The following is a 23,919-nucleotide window of genomic DNA, read 5'->3' as shown; positions in this document are numbered from 1 at the left end:
AGTACACGGAAAACAGTCACTGAAAGTATCTACTCCAGATGAGTGAGCCAAGAAAATGGGGCCAGGGAAGAGTGAGAAAACGTGCGAGGTTTTGTGAACACTCTGTCCGGGTCCCTAACTTCAGCTTCTAACTAGAGAAATCAATTCAGTGAACACTATCTGGAGAACCTAGGAAAGTGGTACTATGTCTGGACTCACAAACATGGAGCAGGAGATGAGAAAACTAGTAGAGGAGGAAAAACGGATTGTGGATCAGATTGTGGAGGTGAAATTGGAAATGAAGTCTTGGGACACAAGTGAGAAAGAGGCGGAGATAAAAGAGAGCAAAGTGGAGTTGTTTGATTTGAGCGAGAAGAGAGAGGAGTGTTTGAGCAGAGTGAGAGAGTTGGAGAGAGATATGAACAGGTGGAGAGAAGAAGCAGAGCTTGAGCGAGAGGAATTGATGAGGGAACGAGATGTAAAGATGGAGAACACAAGCAACTTGTTGCAAGAAATAGCGAGAACAACTGAGAGTGGTGATTTGCAACCCGGAAATACAGAGAGAGATAAGGGAGAGTACACGATGAAATGTAAGGCGCCGAGGTACAGGAAAAATGATGACTTCTGTACATTTCTGCAGAGATTCGAGCAGTGGGTCCTGTTATGCGGAGTAAAGGACAATCTCGACTTGAGACTTGCCAGTCAGATAGAAGACGATGGAAAGTTCAAGAAAGTCAAGAACATTCGACTGTCGAGTGAGGAGAGAGGTGACGTAAAAATGCTGATCAGTGCGGTGAAACGAGAGCTATATCCAGCCACTGATGCGAGAATCATGAGGACAACGTTTCACAAAATGAGGCAGGAAGCGTTAGAGAACGTAGAGCAGTTCGCAGAGAGAATACAGGATACTGCTGAGAAGATTTACCCGAGAGCTGTGGAGAGAGAGAGTGCAGGTATCACTGTGTTGATACAGGGCGTGAGAGACCCTGCTATTAAAAGACGGCTCCTTCAGATGAACACGAAGACAGAGGATTTTGATAGTGTGATCCGTTTAGCTGTACAGGAGGAACACATATCCAAGGCAGTAGAGGGAGAGCTTGACAGTGATCCAATAAATACACTGGAATTCCGGGCACCTACTTATGGTGTTGGCAGGCAAGGTGAGAAAGAAGAGGATGAGAATAACTGTCAAATGTGTGGGAAGAAGGGTCACAAGGCTGACTCGTGTTGGAGCAATATTGTGTGCCAGCTGTGTGGAGGTAAAGGGCATGTTGCCAGTGTTTGTAGGAGTAGAGTGAGTCCGGTTGAGCGGAGTAGCAGAGGTGCGAGTAGAGGTGCGAGTAGAGGGGCGAGTGGAGGTGCGAGTAGAGGAGAGAGTCGCAGGCCATTGATTTGTTATAATTGTCAGGGTGAGGGACACATTCAGAGATTCTGTAACGTCAACAGAGGGCAATCTGGAGAACGAGGAGGGCAGTACAGACCCACAGTGAATGAACAGCATGGAATGCAGACAGACCATTTAAACGGGCGTGCGACTGGACAAAATTCATTTCCCATCAGTCGCAATTAAAATCATATGGGAAGCAGAAGGAGGTGAATGCGGTGAACTGGAAACACATCTTGGTGGCTGGGAGTTGCAGAGGAGTGGCAGCCTACCTTTTTGTTGACAGCGGGTCGGCTGTGAGTATTGTGTCCACGGGTTTTGTGAGAGGACTGAGACTAGAGAGCGGGATCCGACCGTGTAACATGACCTTGAAGTCATTTTCTCAAGACACGATACAAATCAGAGGAGAGTTAGAGATGGAAGTGGTGGTTGCTGGAAATAAGTTTGTGCACACTTTCGTGGTAACTGATCTGTTAGACACAGAGTTCCTGATTGGAGATGACTTCTTGAGATCGAATAGAGTGACGCTGGATTATAACAAGTGCAGATTGGTGCTGCATAACGGAGATGAGGTGCCGTTCACGGAGAAGCCGGAGAATGTAAAGCAGCAGATAAAAGTGAGATGTAGCAGAGTCACAGTCATTCCTCCAAACACGGTGCAATACATCAGTGGAAAGCTGCAGGCGAAAGGAGTGAACTTCAAGGGTTTGATTGAGCCACAGTACAAGCACGGAATTGGAGAGACAGGAATTCTGTTCGCTCATGCAGTTGTGCACTCTGAGAAGAGACTGATTCCGATGAAGTGTATTAACGCAACTGATGAACCGATAACAATTCACAAGAACAAGATCATTGCACTGTTGAAGCCTGTAGGCGATCAAGATTTCATACACGGCGTGCAAAGGAGCAGGAGTCACGATGTCGGAGTGAGAGGGACTACAATTGATGACCAAGCTCAGGAGACCAGGAGTGAGCCAGGACAGATAGGTGGGGAGAAATGGATTCAGAGTGAGTTGTTTGAGAGGCTCGGGCTGGACGAGATAGAGGTGGCAATGTCTAACACTGAGAAGACCAGACTGAAGGAGATAATCTGGAGATTCAGGGACTGCTTCTCGCATGATGAATTTGATATCGGGTGCTGCAATATGTATGAAGCAAAGATCAAGATGAAGGAGGGAGAGTCGCCCAGCTGGACATATCCTATACCTACCCCGTACAAACTTCAGCCAGAGATGGACCGCCAAATTGAACAGATGGTGAGAGCGGGAATAGCAGAGCCCCTGAAAGGACCCAGTGACTTCAACCATCCTATATTTCTGGTCAAAAAGAATACAGATCCTGAATCATGGAGGTTGGTAGCAGACCTGAGGGGTACCAACAAAGTCTGCATGGATGAGAAATACCCGTTACCCAACTTGAATCACGTGTTAGACACGATAGGATCAGACTCTATTTATTCAAGTTTCGATCTCTCTAAGAGTTTCTGGCAGATACCATACTCTGAAGATTCGAAGAAGGTTACAGCGTTCATGCACAGGGGAAGGTCATACTGTTGGGCTCGTATGATCATGGGTCACAAGAACTCCAGTAGCGTGTTCTCGAAGGTGATGTGGAAACTTCTGGCAACAGTTCCGATAGAACAGTTGATATTCTTCATCGACGATCTGTTCCTGAGTTCAAAGACTGTGAGCGAACATCTCGACAGATTGGAGATCCTGCTGATGAGACTGGTTCAAGCGAATCTGACGTTGACCCCCAAAAAATGTATGCTACTGAGGGAGAAAGTTACATTCGTGGGTGTGTCAATCAGCGAGGACGGAGTACAGATCACAGAGGACAGGGTTAAGGATCTACTTGCCTTACCTGTTCCCACCACTGTGAAGAGGGTTCAAGAAGTGTTAGGTGCCTTGAACTACGTGAGGAAGTGGATACCCAGATACAGCGTAATTGCGAAGCCTCTTCACAAGCTCACTACGAAGGAAGCAAAGTTTGAGTGGACAAGTGAGTGCCAGGAGGCGTTTGAGGAGCTAAAGAGAGCGGTGGCGGAGAGTACGATGTTGGCTATACTTGATACAGAGGACCCATTCCAGTCATATCACCTGACAGTGGACGCTAGCAAACATGGATACGGAGCTACCTTGAGCCAGGAGATAGTACGAGATGGAAAGAGAGAGAGGAGAATAGTAGCATTCTATAGTAAAGCTGTACCACCCTACAAGAGAGAAAGGAGCCAGACACAGCTAGAATTTGATGCCATGGTGATAGCCATTGATCACTGGAAGATGTATCTCAGAAACACCAAGTTCAAAGTTATAACGGACTGTAAGAGTCTCCTATCAGCGAGCGACACCCTGTTCTCAAAATCAGATCCTGCTTTAATCAGGAAGTGCCAGGAGCTATCCAACTACTCCTTTGATATCGTGCACATTGAAGGAAAAGAGAACACGCTATGTGACTTTTTGAGCAGATTTCCATTCAGAAGGAAATTCGTGGAAGCATCATGCCAGACAGAAGTCAGTGGAGCGGAGAGATCGAGAGGAGAGGAGTTTACCAGGTCTCTGGGTGTCGATACCATCCCGAGTCACAACGCTTCTGACGTTAGTGAATCCTCTAGTAATGTTACACGTGATCACAACGCTTCTGACGTTAGTGAATCCTCTAGTAATGTTACGGGTGATCACAACGCTTCTGACGTTAGTGAATCCTCTAGTAATATTACACGTGATCACAACGCTTCTGACGTTAGTGAATCCTCTAGTAATGTTACACGTGATCACAACGCTTCTGACGTTAGTGAATCCTCTGAGAAGAGTCCTGGTGTGGTGAGTGACGCTGATAACGTCATGTGTGGTATGGGAGAGAACAGCAGAGTGTGTAGTAGTGGGAGCGAGATAGTAATCAGTGAGGGGATAAATGGCTGGAAGAATGAGATATGGAGAGAGCAGAGTACAGATGAGATAATTGATGAGCATGATGAAAAAAAGGTGACTAAGAGAGATCAAACGGAGAAAAGTGATCTACAACTCCTGTTCGAGGACAATCATGATGGACATGTGAGGATGGTAAAGCTCAAGGAGAAGGATGTTCCTGTATGTATTTGCAGCATCGATGTGATGCCACGACTTCAGAAGAAGCAGGGTAATTGTAAACAGGTTACCTTTGCAGTACCAGATACAGAGACAGACAAACAATGCTTACCAGATTTGGAAAGGATCAAGACAGAGCAGAACTTGGATCCAATATTGAGGATTGTGAAACAGTGGGTTAAAGACGGCGCCCGGGGAACAATCCAGGTGAACCGTGTGCCAGACAAATTGATCACCTATTGGACCCAATTTAGCTTGATGAAAGTGGATGAAAGTGGACTCTTGAAGAGAAAGTGGGTTAAAAGAAAAGAGAAGGATTCGAGAGAGTTGATCGTGATACCAGACAGCTATGAAGAAGAGATCATGAGACTGTTTCACGACAACATCACCAACTGTCACCCGGGAATCAGCACCTGTGTGGAGAAATGCAGGGAGTACTTCTACTGGCCAAAGATGGAGCAGGACTTCAAAATGTACATCAAAGCGTGCATAAGATGCGGAGAGATGAAGCAGCCGAAAGCTTATCTGAAAGCACCGTTAAAGCATTTATTCTTCCACCATTTCAATGACGCTATAGTAATTGATCACATAGTACCGACAGCAAATCAGAGAACACCCCGAGGATATCGATACATCCTTACTATCTCTGATGCCTGGTCAAACTATCTAGTGGCAGTTCCAGTCAAGAGTCAAACTGCTAAGGAGAATATAGCAGCGATAATGAAGAACTGGGTATTAAAGTTCGGAATGTGTCGGGAGTTAATTGTGGATAATCACCCCGGGTTCAGAGCAGAATTCTTCAAGGAAGTTTGGGAGTCTTTCGAGTGCAAGAAAACTCACGGAACATCGTATAAAGCGTCTAGCACGGCCCGTGCTGAGAGCAACAACAAGAGAACCAATCGAGCGTTACGTGCATGCATTCCTAAGGGAAAGGAGCACTGTTGGGATATGTATCTGGACAAGAGTACATTTGCCTTGAACTGTTTGAAGAACCGGAGAACTGGGTATTCTGCTCACAAGATGATATTTGGCAGAGAGGTAAACTTGCCGTTGAATCTGATGTTAGATGATAGAGAAAAGCATCAGCCAGATACGAGGAACGCCGCTGCCAGAGAGGCATACGAGCTTCACAGAGAAATGAAGAGGATCATCAGGAGAGTGAGAGAGAGTGCTAATGTAGATTTCATGTATGCACAGAGGCAACATGATCGTAAACTGCATGGTCCTTACTTTAAGGAGAACGACTTTTGTTTCGTGTTAGTGCAATGTCCTAAACACAAGTTTGCTCCACGATTTAGGGGTCCGTGCAAGGTAAAGAAGGTGATAAATGATCACTTATATGTAGTGGAGTACGGACCTGGGTTAGAGAAGGTCACAAATATTTGTAAAATGAAGCACTACGAGATGAACAGATTCTCGGAGAAAAGAGTAGTGATTCGTGAGGGCAGCAGATATACTGCGGAGCCAGTGAGAAAAGACCCAGTGAGAAGGGACAGTGAGAATAGTGATAGCAGTAGTGATGAGGAGTGGATGCCTGAGCAAGTAGAGAGAAGGAATCCTGTGATTCGAGAGAGTACTTTGTCTAATCAGAGAATTGAAATTCCTGACGAACCTCTATCACCTGAGTATACACTTCCTTTCAGAACGGAAAGTCAGGAAATTTCAATCCAACATGACCCTCAAACACCAGCTAGGGTTAACACTCCTATTCATATTTCATCACCTATCCAGGAGACAGAATCGAGTTTTGGATCTTTCCACACACCCGGGTGGGGCAGAGGGGTTGAGGAACCTACATCCCGGATGGAGGATAGTTTGAGTCCTGTCATACTGGGGGAGAGTAACAGTACACTAGCTTACTCACCTGAGGAACAGAGTACACCTGTAGTCAGTGGAGGACGTTCTCTAAGGAATAGAGCAGAATTAAAGAAGCCGGATTACTACAGACCGGTGTCGAGAATTAGTGTTGTATTGAAGGTGGTAAAGGACAGTTTACTTGGTTTTTAGAGGATTGCTGGTCAAGGGATGCCAGTTAACTAACTGTTGCTCGGGCAGATACGACGATTGTTGTCATGTTTTGCAGACTACCTGGAACCTGTGGAAGGTGGTCATCGTTGCATTTCTTATCTCCCGCCGTGCTTAGGGTATGCCTGGTGTCCTTGATATCAGTTGATATTGTTAGTGATGTCTGGTTTTTATTTTGAAGGGCTTGCTACCCTGGAGAGTGGAGAGTTTGCGAGAGGTGGAGTTAGTTGTTGAACCGTGGAGTAGAGTAGAGTGTAGAGGTTGAGTCACATTTTAATCCGGTAGAGCATCGCTCCTGATGCCTAGATTTGCCTTTAGTTGACTTTTGATATTCGTGTGCCGATAAGGTCTTAATCTAGATGATTGGACTTCATATCTATAAATATGACGGTCTGCAGTGACTTATGTGAAGTTATGTTCGTAACTAGGTGTACGGAGATAATGGTGTAAGTTATGTTCGTAACTAGGTGTACGGAGATAATGGTGTAAGTTATGTTCGTAACTAGGTGTATGGAGATAATTGTATACGTTATGTTCGTAACTAGGTGTACGGAAATAATTATGCAAGTTATGTTCGTAACTAGGTGTACGGAGATAGTTGTGTAAGTTATGTTCGTAACTAGGTGTACGGAAATAATTGTGTTAGTTATGTTCGTAACTAGGTGTACGGAAATAATGGTGTAAGTGTAGGTTCGTGCCTAGATGTACGGTACCTGGATTAGGAGTATGGTTGTGGAGGACGTGTTCAACAACGGGTGGTGTGGACGGAGAGACGGTGGATGGTAGACGGTGCTACGACTTCGACAGAACGGCAGAAGAAGTAAGGGAAGTAGGAGGGACAGTTTAGGAGAAGGACAGTTAGTAGGGTAGCAAGTTTTGTAAATATTTTGAAGTAGTTGAAGTTTGTAACGTGAAGTGTATCACGTTAGTTTTTATAATTTATTTGTATTGTGTCAAGTGAGATTTCACGTGTAGTTTTAATTATTCAGATTTGGTACGTGATGGTACACGTATTCTTTAAATTTTATATTTTTGTAGCACGTGTAAATTTTTTAAAGGGTAGTTTTTTCGCGTGAGTTGCATCACGGGGATTCTGTTGGTAATTTTATTTTAATAGGGTGTTGTTTAAGAGGGAGTTTTAGGATTTTTTTAAGGATTTAGTAGGTAGGGGGGGATTTAGTCGAATTTGTCAATACCTCCTGGAGATATTGACGAAATCGATTAAATTTTCCCGGGGATATAGTGTATTATGGAGGCTGGTTGCAGCAGTTTTAGAGTAGTTTTAGCAGTTGTGTAGATTGTAATTTAGTGATTAATACGACCGTTAGTAATGAGTGTAGATTTAGGTAGTTAAGTGACCACGTGGTATCACGTGGCGCGTGTCGATAACGCATTTCTGGACACGTTAGGATTAGTTCTGGAAAAGCTCTTTAGGTGACGTGTTTAATCAAAGTGTTAACCGCTGATCTAGAACGCCCAACGTGGCCCGTCTTGCCACAGTTTAAGTTGTGATTGTTGATAATATCTTTATATTCATCATTCGAACGTTATTACTCGATTCAACTGTTTCCTTTGTTCAACTCTAGCTTAGGACCGAATTGTAGCATTTGAACCGTTTGATTCACAGTACCGCACTTGGTTGCATGTATGTAGTAGTCATATCAGAGTAATTGGCAATACAAGTTATCGTGATTGTCGTATTAACGTAGAGTTCAATACTTAGTTATTGAGAGTTATTGCAGTTGTCAGTCGCTACAACGACTGAGAGTATAGTGTGTAGTGAGAGACTTGTGAGCAGGCACTGTTTACCATTGGTACGCCGCGGAGGACTGGTCTGGGTGCCATCTTATTTTACACTAGTATTCTGTGGGAATAAGTTTAAAAAGTTAATTGAAGTATGTGAAATGTGAATGTGACTTGTATTCTGTATTTGTAACTTGTAAGTGTATGTACTTAGTGGTCTGATTACGTGGTTCAACTTAGTAAAGATAAGATTTCGATTAGCCGTAAGCTGGTGCAGATAAGACATGGTTCGTATACTGTACGATTCTTAGTAGATTAATAATTTTGTCCAAATTTTCGATATAGTATGTTTGCCGATTGTATTGCTGTTCTAAGGTCTGCCCAATGAAGAAACATACTCCCGTCTTAGCGGCCAGTGTTTTCGAATTAAGTAGCTGCGCCCCATAAATTCTTTGACACAGGTAGCAAGAGAGCGAGCTATCTCTCTCTTGGACAGTACTGTTAGGTGGATTCCGTTTCCATCAGGATCTACAATGACCTCTCTTCTCTGGTATAAAACAGTACAAATATGGTGCGAGTCAAAGAACCATAGCTTGGACACTCTATTGCTTAGTTCAAAAATAAAGCTGTTAAAATGCTTAACTTCCTCATTAAGCCACGAGAAACGTGTGAGAACTAAAGAATTAAATATAAAAGTCGTGTTAGGATATTTCTCAATTAGATAATCAATATTTCTTTTAAAATCACATGAAAGGGAGAGGTGGTGGTGGTCATAGCGAGATAAATCGTTTATACCAGAATTGAAGAAATTATGACAATTTTAGAGCCAGAAATATATTGTTCGTGATCTAAAATTTTGGATAACTGGTACATTTCGCGTTTGATGCAGTGTACGTAAGGAAGGTCAAAAGGGACATCTCTGAGTTGGCTTCTGTCTAATAAAATGAAATATTAATTAGTAATTTATAATTATTTCTTAATCGATTACCTGGAATTTGTTGGTGTCGTCAGTGTGGTCCCATATTTCACCGTCTGGGGAAGCTGTAAGTGTGTACCGGAAGGGAGGAATTGAGGGGTCGATACTACCGGACATCTTGCTAAACAGGACAGTCATATTACTTTCATTAAGTTGTTAGTTGAGGCAATATTCAAATATTTTTGTTGTCTTTGTCACTTGCGTCAAAACAGTGAAATTTTGGATCCGGAAAGCATATATATTTATAATATATATGAATATGAATGACAATGAATTTGGTTAAAGTAAACCTCATATTTCAAGAACAGAGGCGAATATCAAAATTCTGTGCATACCGTTTGTGGGTAATAGCCCAAGGAACACCTGTGCCAAGTCTCAGGTCATGGGTGTGGCCAGTCTTTACCAAAAGTTAAAGTTTACCTTTTTTGATTTCAGTTAAAGTTTTCCATGTAATTACAGGTAAACCTCAAACTTTGGCCTCAATATCGCAGCAACGCAAGGTCAAAATTTTATGCGGTTTTTTTCTACCTGTTTATCTCCAGCAGCTCAATGACATATAAGGTAAAAACTAGAAAGGTGATACGACAAAAATCAACGATTTTGGTCAAATTTGGTCAAATGTACGCAACTTTTACAGCTAATTTTGCCTCCAAATGACGCGCATCCATCAAATTTTGGCACCTAGGCGATTACTCTCTGTTCTTTCCAAAATGGAGTAAACAAATTTGGTATTTTGAAAAATTCTCTCAGTCTCTAGAAAACAATGGTTACAAAATTTTTTAAATCAGAGCAAGTTTATTTTTATGGTGCACCCCTATTATTAGCCTGGGGTCCCCTGGTAAGCCTAACCCTAACCGACTATCCCTAATCCAGGCTTACCTAACCCGGCGTACCATAACCGGCTAACCCTAACCGGCTTACCCTACACGCTAAACCCTAAACCCGGATAAACCGAACCGGCTATCCTTGCCTAACCGGCTACCCTAACCGAAGAACACCTAACCGGCGAACCCTAAACCAGCAAACCCTAACACGGCGTACCTATAACCCGGCTAACCCTAACCCGGCTAACCCTTAAACGGCTAACCTAACCCGGCTTTAGGGTCAGGGTCAGGGTCAGGGTCAGGTCAGGGGTAAGGGTCTGGGTCTGGGTCAGGGTCAGGGTCAGGGTCAGGGTCTGGGTCAGGGTCAGGGGTCAGGGTATAGGGTCAGGGTCAGGGGTCAGGGTCAGGGCAGGGTCAGGGTCAGGTCAGGGTCAGGGTCAGGGTCAGGGGTCGGGTAGGGGGTCAGGGTCAGGGTCAGGGTCAGGGTCAGGGTCTGGTCTGGGTCAGGGTCAGGGTCAGGGTCAGGGTCCAGGGCAGGGTCAGGGTCAGGTCAGGGTACAGCGTCAGGGTCTGGGTCTGGTGCAGGGTCAGGGTCCTGGGTCGGGTCAGGGTCAGGGTTCAGGGCGTCAGTTCAATTTACAATTTATGAACACCTTCTCTCAACCTCTATGTCTATGCGCTCTTTTATAGTTTTATCCTGCTATGTATAATAAAATGTTTAAAACGGGACTATCTCTGGAGCCATCAACAGGTAAGTGGAATATTCTTTCGATTTATTAGCTCATTGTAACACGGAAACGATGCACACTTACACTTGTTATTCGGGTGAGGACTCAGGACAAGCAAAGCTTGCTTTGTATGTTTGCAATTGGCTGGCGGCTAACACTTTGCTTTATCAGGCTTAGTTCAGTCACGTGAGTTCTTTGGGAACTTATACCAAAAGCCGCAGCGAGCAGGATGATACATGGGGTTACTGGTTGTTGTTTTGTGATAGAAATTCTGTTCTAGAGCTTTACTATCATTCGCATTGAGTATGGTTTTATGAGCTCTCGAGTTTCAACTCTTAGCAAGCCCAGTCAAACATTTGTAATTATAATGTGTTTTCTCTTTTTCCCCACCATTAAGTTTTATCACGTCCAGAGACAACTTTGCTAAGTCATGACGTTTTAGCCGTCCTTAGTTATCAAACTATCTAATTTACGCATAGAGTTTAATCCACTATCCGTATTTGGCTTAGGTTTCATCAGAACTCTCAAATACCTGTTGATATCTTTTGATTTTTGACTTGAATGTGTTTTACTGGCTATGTTTGCAATAGTGGTACCAGTTATATTTTTATAGGGTACATCGGCTATGTTGAAAACAAATGTTTTATTACTGTTTGGTATTACCATTTTGTGACACTACTATCTCGAATGAAATTTGTGATACGTGCCGAACCATTTTTTTGAATTTTAATGCAACCTTTTTGTTGCCGTATATTTGGAAAAAGTCCGGCTATCCGGCTGAATCCGGTTCCGGAGGATATACGGCTTCAATAAGCCGGTCCGGTTTTCAGAGTATTTTTGCCGCGGAATTTTGGACGGTTATTTCTTTATAAATAAATGTATTTATAAAAAATTTGATATGCATATTTTTCGTCAAATTTATCGCGAATCTTTATAAAAATCAATGTTTTGACTAGGGGCGGAATTCAAAAGCCGATAAAGATTGTCTATTATATTCTTATTTATGAACAGCGGTAGCATGAAAACACGTGGAAGAAATAGGGGTTTCCAGATAAAAGTTTTGGATTAGTAAATTTTGGTCCAAGTCTTTCTCGATTCGTACCTCCCGCTTCCGAGCTTGTGTTGCAAAGGGGAGGCTGCCTTCCGAGATCGCATTACTAGGGGGAAGCTTCAAGTCAAAAACTATTTACTTATAGAGGAGACCGAACCTTATTACGAAACAGTAGTTCTTGTTACCGCTCTTTATTCACATTTTTTTATTATTATCATGATCCAGTTTTGGCTCCGAGTTCAATTTGTGCAGACAGGCTGCTGCGGTCTAGTAAAAACGATCAGTGATAAAATTATGCCTGATGCTTAAAGGTACAATTGTGCCTGAATCCGGGAATATATTGTGCTTTGATCTTCAGAACGCATTGACAAAAAGAGAACAACTGTGTCTCACACGTGCAATCGCGGGGAGGCCGATTAGGGGACCCCGATTATCAGGGTCAGATCATGTCACCAATTACGGCAATTAGGGACGTATTATTATAATCGGACAGGATCTCAAAAAGCTACGTGACTCTGATGGATACATCTACTTTCGGAAGAAGGATCAGGATTCAGCCTAAATGATGGCCTGGCGGTCTGCGGCATGCCACAAACTTTTATACTAAGGATCTCTGTCTGTATCTCTCCCTCTCAGACAATTCTTCAATTCTCTCTGCTGTAGCGAAACATTCTTCTCGTATCATTTTTCATTTGAGAACCGTTTTCTCAACTGATATCATTTCCTTTTTGTTCGCGAATAGGGGGACCTGGCACAATCGTACACTCTACCCATTTATGGGTTTCGGTAAAATATATAATAATAAGCTACAGCAGTACAACATGCAAAGTTAATTAACTCATTAATTAATGCTCGAGCGACGAGCGGCTTCGGACATGGACTTTAAATTTCTTTTTACTGTATTATTTTAGTCAAAGACGAGATAAAAACAATGCAGGTTTGCAAAGCGAGCATGTGTGTTGCGACCTCTCTAAGATCTGGATGGGGTCCATCAACAGTTATCAATGTATCACTGCCCTTGTGCCTATCTCAAGCTGTGGTTGCGGGGGCAGCGCGCGGGTGATCTGTTTTATTAACCCTTTGCGTGGCGGGTTTATGTTATTATTAAATCAGACAGGATCTAACAGGCTACTTGACTTGATGGATACATTAACTTCGAGAAGAAAGGGAAAGGATTCAGCCCTCACAGATGTCTGTGCGGTGCTGCAAGCACATAAAACGTTCTACGAAGTATCCCCTGTTCTGGGCTCATCTCTCCCTATCAAGACAATCTCTCAATTCTCTCTGCGTAGCGAACGATTTTTATTCTCCGGTATCATTTTGCATTTGAGAAACGTTTTCCCATACTGATTTTCATTTACTTTGGTTCCGCGAGAAAAGGAGACACTGGCAACGGTCCACTCTACCCCCAATTAGGGGTTTTGGTAAAATAAATAATTTAAACGGATACAGCAGTACATCATGGCAAGTTTATATTACTCATAATTAAGGCAACGTGCGACGAGAGGGGCTACGGCATGACTTTAAATTTCTTATTACTTTATTATTATAGTCATTGAGAGATAAAAACAATGCTGGCCAAAGCGAGCATGGGTTGCAGACCTCTACGAGTCTGGAAAGGGTCCATCAACAGTTATTTGACTGTAATCACTGCCTTTTGCTAACTCAGCTGTTGGTGCGTGGGCAGTGTTCTTAACTCTTAACTTAAGATCTTTTTTTTTATTCTGACAACTTATTTTACTTCGGTTGTTTCCCAACAGCACAATGTTACAAAAGTGCAACCAGCCAATTAACTGGAAGCCGAAGGATCTTTTTGGGCCTCGTGACGGTTATGGTAGTGTGTACCATACTTCTTCGTCCGAGACTTTTGCGACAATGTGCTGCTCCTCATTTAACCCTCACACCACGATTTTAGAGTATCGGCTGAGTTGACGGGGGGCTGCATTGTCCACTCCATGATCATTAGCTGTAACGTCGACGACGCCACCAACGGACAGGCATGTCAGTGGGTTTCGATACTCGCAAAACCAATCGATTGTAAGCAGGCGTTCTAACAACTGCGCTACCTGGCCGCCTAAAACCCTTAGGAAATTTCATTCGCCATTAATAAAATTATGTGTAGGCCGTGGTATGAATGGGAATACGCGGAGCGAGCATTGTAGTCCGCTAATTAATAATAACGGGATTATACTTAATACATTATACAAATCTTCAGTATAACCTCAATATATCGGTGTGTGTGTGTGTGGAAATTTACAATTAAAATTCTACTGGATGATCACATTACTTATTATACGTCACTTATTGGTGACACTCGGCTAGTTTATATGAAAATTGTCTGGAGTTGTGGAGGGAGTTATGTGCCTCGCCGGGCCTAAAGTAGTTGGATGACCTTGCTGTCCGGCAAGTTAAACAAGGACTGAAACCTACATAGGTTCCGTACAGACTCAAACTCTTGCACCGTGTCATATGTTCATTATATGCAAGTCTTGATTTTTATCAACCGAGTCTAGTAATTGTTTAAGAGAAGTTCTCTGGAGTTCGAACTCGAGCGACAGTGGGATACTGAGGGAGGAAAGCTGTATTTCTAACGGCCTCTTCTCAAACTCTAAGGATATAACGTGTGAAACCTCGGCTAGTATTTATGAAACATTGGTCATGGAAGTGTGTGGGCTAGTTATGTGCCTCGCCGGCTAAAGTAGTGATGACCTTGCTGTACTGCAAGTTAAACAAGGATCTGAAAACTAGGTTCCGTACAGACCTTCAACTCGGCACGTGTCAATATATGTTCATTATATGCAAGCCTCTTGATTATATTCTCCGAGTCTAGTAATTGTTAAGAGTGTTCTCTGGGCCAGTTACGAAACTCGCGAGTTTGGGATAACTGAAGGGAAAGGAAGCAGTTCTAACGAGCTCTTTCAAAACAAACTGGATATAACTTTGTGAAAATCGGCTTAGTATATATGAAACATTTGTCATGAGTTGTGGAGGGAGTTATGTGACTCGCCGGGCTAAAAGTAGTGGATGACCTTGCTGTACGGCAAGTTAAACAAGGATCTGAATACTAGTTCGTACAGACTCAACTCTGCACCGTGTCATATGTTCCGTATATGCAAGCCTCCTTGATGTATGATCTGATTCAACGAGGGACCCCTGAAATAATTATAAATAAATTTGGGGGGGGGTTTCCCTAAGGTCGTTGCAGCCCAATTGCGTCAAGGGGTCTGATAGGATATGCAGTTGCATATCTTACTGAGTAATAAATTGTTTACTCTGATCTTGTCTACTTCTGTTTATCTGTTACAACGTACTGCTTGTGATTTGTTATTGACCTTGTGGAATATCTACTGCTAGGCCTAAACAGGAAACATCATCGGTGTGGTTGTATTAATTTGTCTTGGAAGGCAGAACTTATCGTGTAATACAATGACTATGCTAGTAGTATTAATATCATAGATGATAATGACAAAAGCCAATTATAAGGATTATAAATTAAAAATTTTCCGCAAGATCGGCAGCCTTATAACCGGTTTCGGACCGGCAAAATCGGCTAACGGATAATAGATTTGATATCGGTTAAAACTCCGGTCCGGCAGCCAAAAGCCTTCCGGTCGGTCCCTACTGTATATCGTGTAATATTTGTTGATATTCGGTTACTAATTAATCTCTCTTTCATTTCATTCATTATGGAACATGATCATGGGAATTTAAATTCTTGGGGGGGGGGGGGGGGGGGGTTGTGTCACGTCGTCTATGTCCGCCAAGTCCTTCCTATTTGGATTTTATGAGACAAAGGACGTGTTTTTTGGGACATTGGACGGACACGGACGGACATTGGCGGACTCGGACGGACATTTGCGGGACCCGACGGACATTGGCGGACTCGTCGACATTGGTCGACATTAGCGGTCATTGGTGGACCTTTTGCACAGCAACAATACATTTGAGAAATTTTTCGACAACTTCTATATATTATAAATTGTTACAAAAACAAACGAATTATTCCTCACACTAAAGCTATGGATAGCTTTAACTTATTATATCAATTTTATAGGGACCCAGGAAAAGGACCCAGGAGGAGGAGGAGGAGGATGGGGAGAGGAGGACTGGAGCAGGAGATGTAGAGGACTGATGAGGAAGGTGCTGCTAGGTTGCTGGGATGGTTCAGATGGGTGGAGGTGGTGGACTGAGGACTTATCACCTTACAGCTCGGTTGGCAGGAGGAAGAGACTGGGGAGGATCAGGTAAGGACCCAGGAGGAGGGACCAGTAGGAGCGAGGAGGAGGACTGAGGGAGGATGACTCAGGGGAGGAGGAATCAAGGAGGAGGACTGAGGAGGACTGAGAAGGAGGAGGACTGAAGAGTACTGAGGAGGATGGCTAAAGGAGGATGGACTGAGGAGGATGACTGAGGAGGATGACTGAGGAGTGGACTGAGTGGGAGGAGGACAGGGGATTAGGAAGACACAGGAGGAGAGGAGGAGGAGACCAGAAGGATGACCTAGGAGGGGCTGCTGTGGAGGAGGAGAACTGAGGAGGTGGATCAGGAGGAGGAGACTCAGGAGGAGGGAGGACTCGAGGAGGAGGACTGGAAGGAGGACTGAGAGGCGGCGGGACTGAGGAAGATGGGTGAGAGGATGGTGATGAGGATGAATGAGCGGGAGGAGGAGGAGGAAGAGGAGGAAGAGGACTGGGAGGAGGAGGAGGAGAAAAGGACTGGGAGGAGAAGAGGACCCGCGGAGGTGGGAGGACCCAGAGGAGGAAGACCAGGGGAGGGACCAGGAAAGGCCCCAGGAGGAGGAGGAAGGGACTGGGGAGGGAGGAGGACTGTTGAGGTCGGAGGAGAGTAGAAGGAGGATGAGGGGAGGGTGAGGAGGAAGAGGGGACTGGGGAGGATCAGGGAAGACCAGGAGGAGGACCCAGGAGGAGGAGGAGAGAGGACACCCAGGGGAGGAGGAGGACTGAGGAGGAGCCTGGACGAAGAATGGAAGGAGGAGGATGAGGAGTACTGAGGAGGATGGCTGTGGAGGATGGCTGAGGAGGATGGCTGAGGAGGAGACTGAGAGGGAGGAGGAGGAGGACTCGGGGGAGACTCAGAGGAAGAGGAGGAGGAGGAACAGGAGTAGGGACTTAGGAGAAATGAGGTGGGAGGTGAGTATGGTGAGGAGGTTGGCTGAGGAGGATGGCTGAGTGAGGTGACTGAGAGGGCGGAGGAGGAGTGATCAGGAGGGACTCAGAGGAAGAGGAGGAGAGGAGGAGGACTCAGGAGGGAAGATGTAGGAGAAGTGAGGAGGGAATGAGGATCAGTGGGTGACTGAATAGGAGGAGAGAGAAGTAGGGGGACTGGGAGTGGTACCTGAGGAGGAGGAGGAATGATGAGAAGGATGAGGAGGAGGACTGAGGAGGAGACTGAGGACGAGAGAAGAGGAGGAGGATGAAAGAAGAGGAGGAGGACCCAGGAGGAGGAGGACTGAGGAGGAGGGCCTGAGGAGGGATGGACTGAGGAGAGGAGTAGGATGAGGAGAATGAATTGGAGGAGGAGGGGGGGGACTGGGGGAGGATGAGGAGGAGGATGGGGGGACTGAGGAGAAGGATGAGGAGGAGACTGAGGACGGACTGAAAGGGTGGGACTGAGGAGGAAGAGGAGGAGGATGAAGAGGAGGAAGAGGACACAGGAGGAGGACCCGGAGGAGGACTCAGGAGAAGGAGGAGAACTGGGGAGGAGGAGGATGTTGAGGAATGATGAGGAGGATGAGGGACGAGGAGTGGTGTAGGAGGAGGATGAGGCGGGGAGGAGGAAGAGGGACTGGAGGAAAGATCTGGATAGACCCAGGGAGGAGGAGGAGGAAGAGTAGGAGTAGGAAGCATCTAAATGTTATTTCCATTTTTGTCGGTTTTGTCCATTTTGTCGTCTTTGTCCGCTCTATTTTTTGTCCGTTTTGAAAATATAGGTACCGACGGACTAAAAAATGATACCCTATACAGCAAATTTAAATTTTAGTTAGCATTTTAGGTTGTCCATTAATGTCCAGTCTTTGTCCGTTTCTATGTCCGCCTAGGTCCGCCTATGTCCGTCTATGTCCGCCTAGTCGCCTATGTCCGCCTGCCTATGTCCGCATATGTCCGCCTCCTTGTCCGCCTATGTCCTGTCCTTTATGGATCTGAGACAAGCGGACATAGACGGACGTGACACCCCCCCCCCCCCCCCCCCTCCCACCCCCCCCCCCCCCCCACCCCCATTTTTATCGCTGTTGATGCCGTCTCGACTACAAAAGATTGTGCATATCTGAAAATTGTGGGTATGGGAGTTAAAAATCATAATCAAATTATTGCAATTTTAACGGAATTGAATTGGTGCGGCAACAGAAGTGTCACTGTATACTTTGAACTTTTGAAGCTTCTAGAACTATAAATTGAAATTAAATTATTAGAGTGTACAACTTACTCTCAACAAGCATTTTTCGAATGAGCTTTTCCAAAGATCGGTCGATTATATTATAATAAAGTGAGTTCCAGTCAATTGGCCGGCAATTGACCACCCTTAAGTGGTCTCAACTTCAATGGTTACGACCGTCAAACAAACTTAACTAGGAATGTGATAAAATAAGTGACACTTAAAGTTATCGTATATAATGCCACAGAGGTGGGTGCATTATTATATATCAATTGTCTCTAAAGACTAAATCTCTGTTCGAACACAAGGATACATTTTAGAGTATGAAAATAATGGCACTGTACATTTCTGTTGGAGGTTTGTTTATTATCCCCACACTTGTTGATGTGCCCGGTACACCCTTGTTATTCGCTGCTTCTGGACTGGTTATTTATTAATACACTGTACTATTGAAATACTCTCTGTGCTTGAAACAAAATCCTTATTACGGATAACCTATTTGGTTCAATAAATGAACTTTAAGCCAGAAATGAATATTAATGGGAGTAATAACATCATAAAATTGTAACGCAGTTCTGTAAGCCGATATAGATGAAGTGAATAATAATGACACCTCATACAATTCATGGCCGTCTACTGCATACATTAACAACTATTCCAACTACTCTTCCACATCATGCCGCCTAAAGGCTTTCTTTGTGTTTGTATTGTAAGGCAGACGATAAACATTATTTCTCAAACGTGACATCAATTACACTTGTTACCTGATCGGTTAGCAGCTGCCTCGTGTCAAAACAGTTCCCCTTGGACTATAGACAAGTCTATGGTAATGATGATCAAAATATAACTTTATCATGATCTTTTATTATAGAATTTCTATCAATATTTGGAGGTTTTGTACAAATGCTCGACTAATAATAAGCGAAATAGAAACATTTGTAAACTTTTTAGCACAGTCTATTATTTCAAATTATATACTTTATATTAGGACGCAATGAAACTACCGAGTACCGGACCACGATGTATGGGGACTTGCCACCCCATGGCAACATTAAAATATATCGACTCTGTTACATCGTTTCCTGTTAATATAAAGCTCCGTTACAAATTGAAATGGGATCTTGCAATACTAGTACACCTTAATTCATTAAAAAATGATAAATTAATGTATAACTAGACTTAAGTAAAAGTCTGAAAGAATATAATATGTAGAAAACAATATATATATATCATATGTATATATGATATGATATAATTCGAACAATTGAAACAAATCAAATTGGCGGGCAAACGATCCGTTTCATGATATGTATAAAAACAATACCAATCATCAGTGCCAAATAGAATAATGAATTGTAGCGCTATGACATGTTGCTCCTTTATAAAATAATTTGTATCGATCATGAAACATTTTCAAAATTATCAAAATTTACAAAATTTCCAAAAAAACAGTTTATTGTGTCCGTCCCAATTTTAAAATTGTCTATGAAGTAAGGTAGTAAGATATCTTTGGCTTTTAAAGTTGTAAACTGCGTTGGCCTTCGTGTAGTGGTAGAATTTTCCTCTATGATGATTGGTATTGTTTTTATACATATCATGAAACGGATCGTTTGCCCGCCAATTTGATTTGTTTCAATTGTTCGAATTATAATGCTCCTGCTTAACTGCAGTCGAGCACTCTCTTTGGGAAACCAAACAACAACTATTTATTAGTTATGCTCCTTCGACTCGTCGTTGTTGAGCACTCTCGTTTGATAACCAGAATCAACAATTAACTCTCAAATACGGATCCTAATTCTACCAGCTTCACGGAACTCAGTAAAGAATTTTCCTCTACCACTACACGAAGGCCAACGCAGTTTACAACTTTAAAAGCCAAAGATATCTTACTACCTTACTTCATAGACAATTTTAAAATTGGGACGGACACAATAAACTGTTTTTTTGGAAATTTTGTAAATTTTGATAATTTTGAAAATGTTTCATGATCGATAAAAATTATTTTATAAAGGAGCAACATGTCATAGCGCTACAATTCATTATTCTATTTGGCACTGATGATTGGTATTGTTTTTATACATATCATGAAACGGATCGTTTGCCCGCCAATTTGATTTGTTTCAATTGTTCGAATTATAATGCTCCTGCTTAACTGCAGTCGAGCACTCTCTTTGGGAAACCAAACAACAACTATTTATTATGATATGATATATATATATATTATTCCGCACACTTAAGAACCGCTCCCAAATGGTCCTGGCACTTGTTTCAGTTGCCATCCATATGAGTGGTATTACAAGAATATCATTTCATTAAACCATAACCACAGGTGTCATAACGAGAGTGGATGATAAATCAGTATGATTCTCTTAGGTTACCCAACCTGAACCTAAACCATTCTCCTGGATCTTAGATGTTTTGAAACATTTTGAAACATTTTAAATATTTTCACAGGTGTCACAACGAGAGTGGATGCTGCGGATGAACCAGCGGAACTCCAGCGCAGAGAAGGTGTCCCATCACGTGACCAATAGTAACGACATGTTGTTACCCAGCAGTAACTTTATGATGAGGACCCAGATTATGAGTCCTACTCTCAACCGAGATACTGATCCTGCTTACAACTTTGATGTTGAGGTGAGGAATAATCTGCGTTTTTGGAATAGTTTCGGATGTTTTTTAGAGTGTGTTACATATTTTTAGCACTATGTGTGTTGTAATTTATAGGCTTTTAGGTCCAATAGAATGCGATTATGAAGTCGCAGGCATTGTCAATACCTAACGCAGCAAGAAAAATGAAATGGATGATCTAAAAGGTCGAATTTTTAAAGAACAATTTACAGCAACACAAGAAATGTTAACATAGTTATTAGTTATATCACAAATTAATACATATTCAACAACAGATATACACAACGTAACAGCTTTTAAAAGAAAACAAAGGAAGATGTATCCAATAACTTGTTTTTATTTTTAATATTTGTAGTGTGTCCTCGAGGGTCTCAGGTCACACTGATAAAACCATGCAAAATTCAAGAAAAGTTTCAAAATAGAGCCGCACGCACTTAATACTTTAATATTATAGAACAAAATTTAGACAAAATCGAAATCAACGAACTGTTGTTATACTATCAATTGATAAAGAAATTGCCCCTATTTACTGAACGCTTGATAAATCAGTATGATTTTCTTAGCTTATACCAATACTTATTACCCAACTTGAACCATTCTCATGGATCTTAGATGTTTTGAAACATTTCAAAAAATTTTCAAAAAAATCTAGTAAATCGGGGCCCAACTTCATAACATGCACAGAATATGATACAGTAACAAGATTAACAATAAATAGTCAGTCTATAGCACACTGCACATATTAATTATAAACTGTTGATTAATTATGTTAATTAATTATTGGTTAGTATGTAATATCAACATATTTTTATCTCCCGGTCACCACAATTGCCGATCACAGCTTGGCAAATAGCGCAAATTTAATCGATATCAACACAAAGTTTTACCATGCATCAAATATTCTAAATTCCGACTAATTTTACCGGGTCACGTCTTTAGAAGCAATAAGACATTCTTTAGAAACAATATATCAACTCAATGAACATTCTGATTTTCCATATTTAAAAAAACATAACTTTAATTAAAAAAAACGGATGTCTTGATTAAAAGTTCTCGGAGCTTTTCTCCTCAAGCTTAGTCTTGTTAAGAGTTCCGTTTCTGTTGTTGAGAGTCAAATTGTAGGTCAACATAACAGTGGTGCTGGTATCAGGCCCAACTCTACTTAATTTCCGGGTACTATACGTCTGAATAAAACCCTTAGTTACCAACAAATGTGTAAAATCTCTTATCTCCTGATTCAAAAACACGATAATCAACGGGTTAAACATAGACGTGAAACTTGGCACGCACACAAACGACAAATAAACATATCCATATTTAGCTAGATTAGTCTTGGATAATATAAAGTTGATAGTTGACATGCAGTAGGGGATGTTCATCAGCAGGATGATCCAACAGCTTCTAGTTCTCGTATCCTTGACTCGTCTCTTGGAGAAGATCCTGCCCATGGTCAGCAGTGAAGCTACAATGCCCAGGATGCACTGGGCGATGTTTAACCAGTAACAACAGTCCACCGTCAGGATTATTATCCCCCGTACTTTGGGGGTCAGTTCCAGGAACTGACAGAGAGCAAACCCGAAGTTGTTGATGGCCATGATGCAGGTGTAGACGGCTATGTAGGTGAGGAATGCCCACTGGGGCAGCCGGATGAAGGGGCTGAAGATGGAGATCATCCGGACGATGGCTAGCACAGAGGTTGTTACTTGGGAGAGACAGCCGAATGTGCACATTATTAGACTGGGAACTGCGTAGAACCTGGGGGGAGTACGGGGTTAGGTGTTGCTTAGTGGGCATTTTATAGGTTCGTCCTGTAATCCACTACATACAAGACAGAGATTACTACAACATCCTACCATGGTAACATTATTATCATGATTATATTACGGTAGCGAACATTGGAGATCAATTGATAACTGAAATGAACGTCATATCGGTAAAATGCCTATGAAATATCTATTTTATCAAGCAGAACATCATCGTATAATAAGGAACATTAACAATAATATCTTATATCTTATATCTTTATATAAACTCTGAAATATTACCTGAATGTGTAATCAATGGTCTGATCGTAGTTTGTGTTAACCCCAAAGTTAACGTTAGGAGACACACAAAAGTAGAGAATGTGTAGGACAGGGTAGCTGTTTGTACAGAAGTCAGAGACTGACAGCAGCATGAACAGCTTTCTGCTGAGTTTCTGGGACTTGTTCTTGCTGAGGGGTGGTTGGTCATTAGTTAATTAGCTAATTAATTAGTTAATTAATTAATTAGTTAATTAATTAATTAATTGTTAGGTTACTTCTTAGGTTAAATTAGTGTCTTAGTTTATCGGATGATTGGTTGGTTGGTTAAGCATGTTAAGATGATGGGTGAATTTAACTTAATTGTAAAGTAATGGATTAGAAATTAATTAGTTGAATCAGAACAGAGTAGGACGCGTCTTGTTGTTTGTTATCAAACTTTAATCGTTATATCTTGACAAATATTTAAAGTATTTGGCACATTAGGCTATTCTAGTATTCTACTATATGACACGTAAATAAGTAACGTTTCTTACGACAAATATTTAGATTATTTAATAATATATGCTTGTCACGTGGATATTTTTAATGTTTTACTTGTGCTCAAGAGAAACTGGGAAGAATTGCAGTAAAATATATTTTCAATAATTTAATAACTCGATGAAGTATTTAAGTTACATTAAGTTATTTAATAGTAGATTTGGTTATTAATTGGACTGTTAGATAAGTGAAATATTTAATTTAATCAAATAAGTTAATGATTTAATTTAATTAATTAAGTTAACAAAGTCAAAGTACTTACTTGTAGTAAAGTAGGATGACAGGGTTAAGGAAGCTGGAAACAAAGAACCCGCTGAAGAGTAAGAGAATAACAAATAAGTTGACAGCCCGGAGCTGTTCCTCCGAGAGGTCTGTCATCCATCTTATCATCGCACCTAACTGCTAATTTAGTTGGATTAGTTAGGTAATTTATAAATGTTGATCAATTATCTCAGTTAAATAGTTAGTTAATTTATAAATAGTTTGTAATTAATTATTTTGTCTTATAGTGGGGTATTCAGTTTTCTGTGACTGGGGC

The 23,919-nt window shown here is 42.2% G+C and overlaps 3 protein-coding genes across 5 annotated transcripts in view; 1 reads left to right on the top strand and 2 right to left on the bottom strand.

Annotated features, from left to right (window-relative positions):
- The window catches only part of LOC134822461 (proteoglycan 4-like), a 108,187-nt gene that overhangs the window by 62,425 nt on the left and 21,843 nt on the right, over positions 1-23,919 (top strand). For all 3 annotated transcript variants that reach the window (XM_063833558.1, XM_063833559.1, XM_063833560.1), the window contains one exon: positions 20,644-20,826. In XM_063833558.1, coding sequence (XP_063689628.1) covers positions 20,644-20,826 — 183 coding nt within the window. The remainder of the gene's footprint in view (positions 1-20,643; positions 20,827-23,919) is intronic.
- LOC134822463 (cilia- and flagella-associated protein 68-like) overlaps positions 1-23,919 on the bottom strand; it is a 50,222-nt gene that overhangs the window by 6,881 nt on the left and 19,422 nt on the right. Inside the window, exon 2 of the mRNA XM_063833561.1 lies at positions 9,206-9,314. Coding sequence (XP_063689631.1) covers positions 9,206-9,310 — 105 coding nt within the window. The 5' untranslated portion in view covers positions 9,311-9,314. The remainder of the gene's footprint in view (positions 1-9,205; positions 9,315-23,919) is intronic.
- LOC134821940 (uncharacterized) lies at positions 21,047-23,779 on the bottom strand. Its single transcript, XM_063832770.1, has 3 exons — positions 23,644-23,779; positions 22,866-23,033; positions 21,047-22,575 (listed from the first exon to the last, which is right to left on the bottom strand). Exons 1-3 carry the CDS (start codon positions 23,769-23,771, stop codon positions 21,864-21,866), a joined length of 1,008 nt encoding a protein of 335 aa, XP_063688840.1. The 5' UTR covers positions 23,772-23,779; the 3' UTR covers positions 21,047-21,863.

The sequence above is a fragment of the Bolinopsis microptera genome, chromosome 10 (assembly GCF_026151205.1).
Source record: "Bolinopsis microptera isolate Bmic1 chromosome 10, MBARI_Bmic_1.0, whole genome shotgun sequence".
NCBI classification, from domain to species: domain Eukaryota; kingdom Metazoa; phylum Ctenophora; class Tentaculata; order Lobata; family Bolinopsidae; genus Bolinopsis; species Bolinopsis microptera.
Note: the sequence above shows the minus strand (reverse complement) of the source record. Positions and strands in the feature narration are given on the sequence as shown.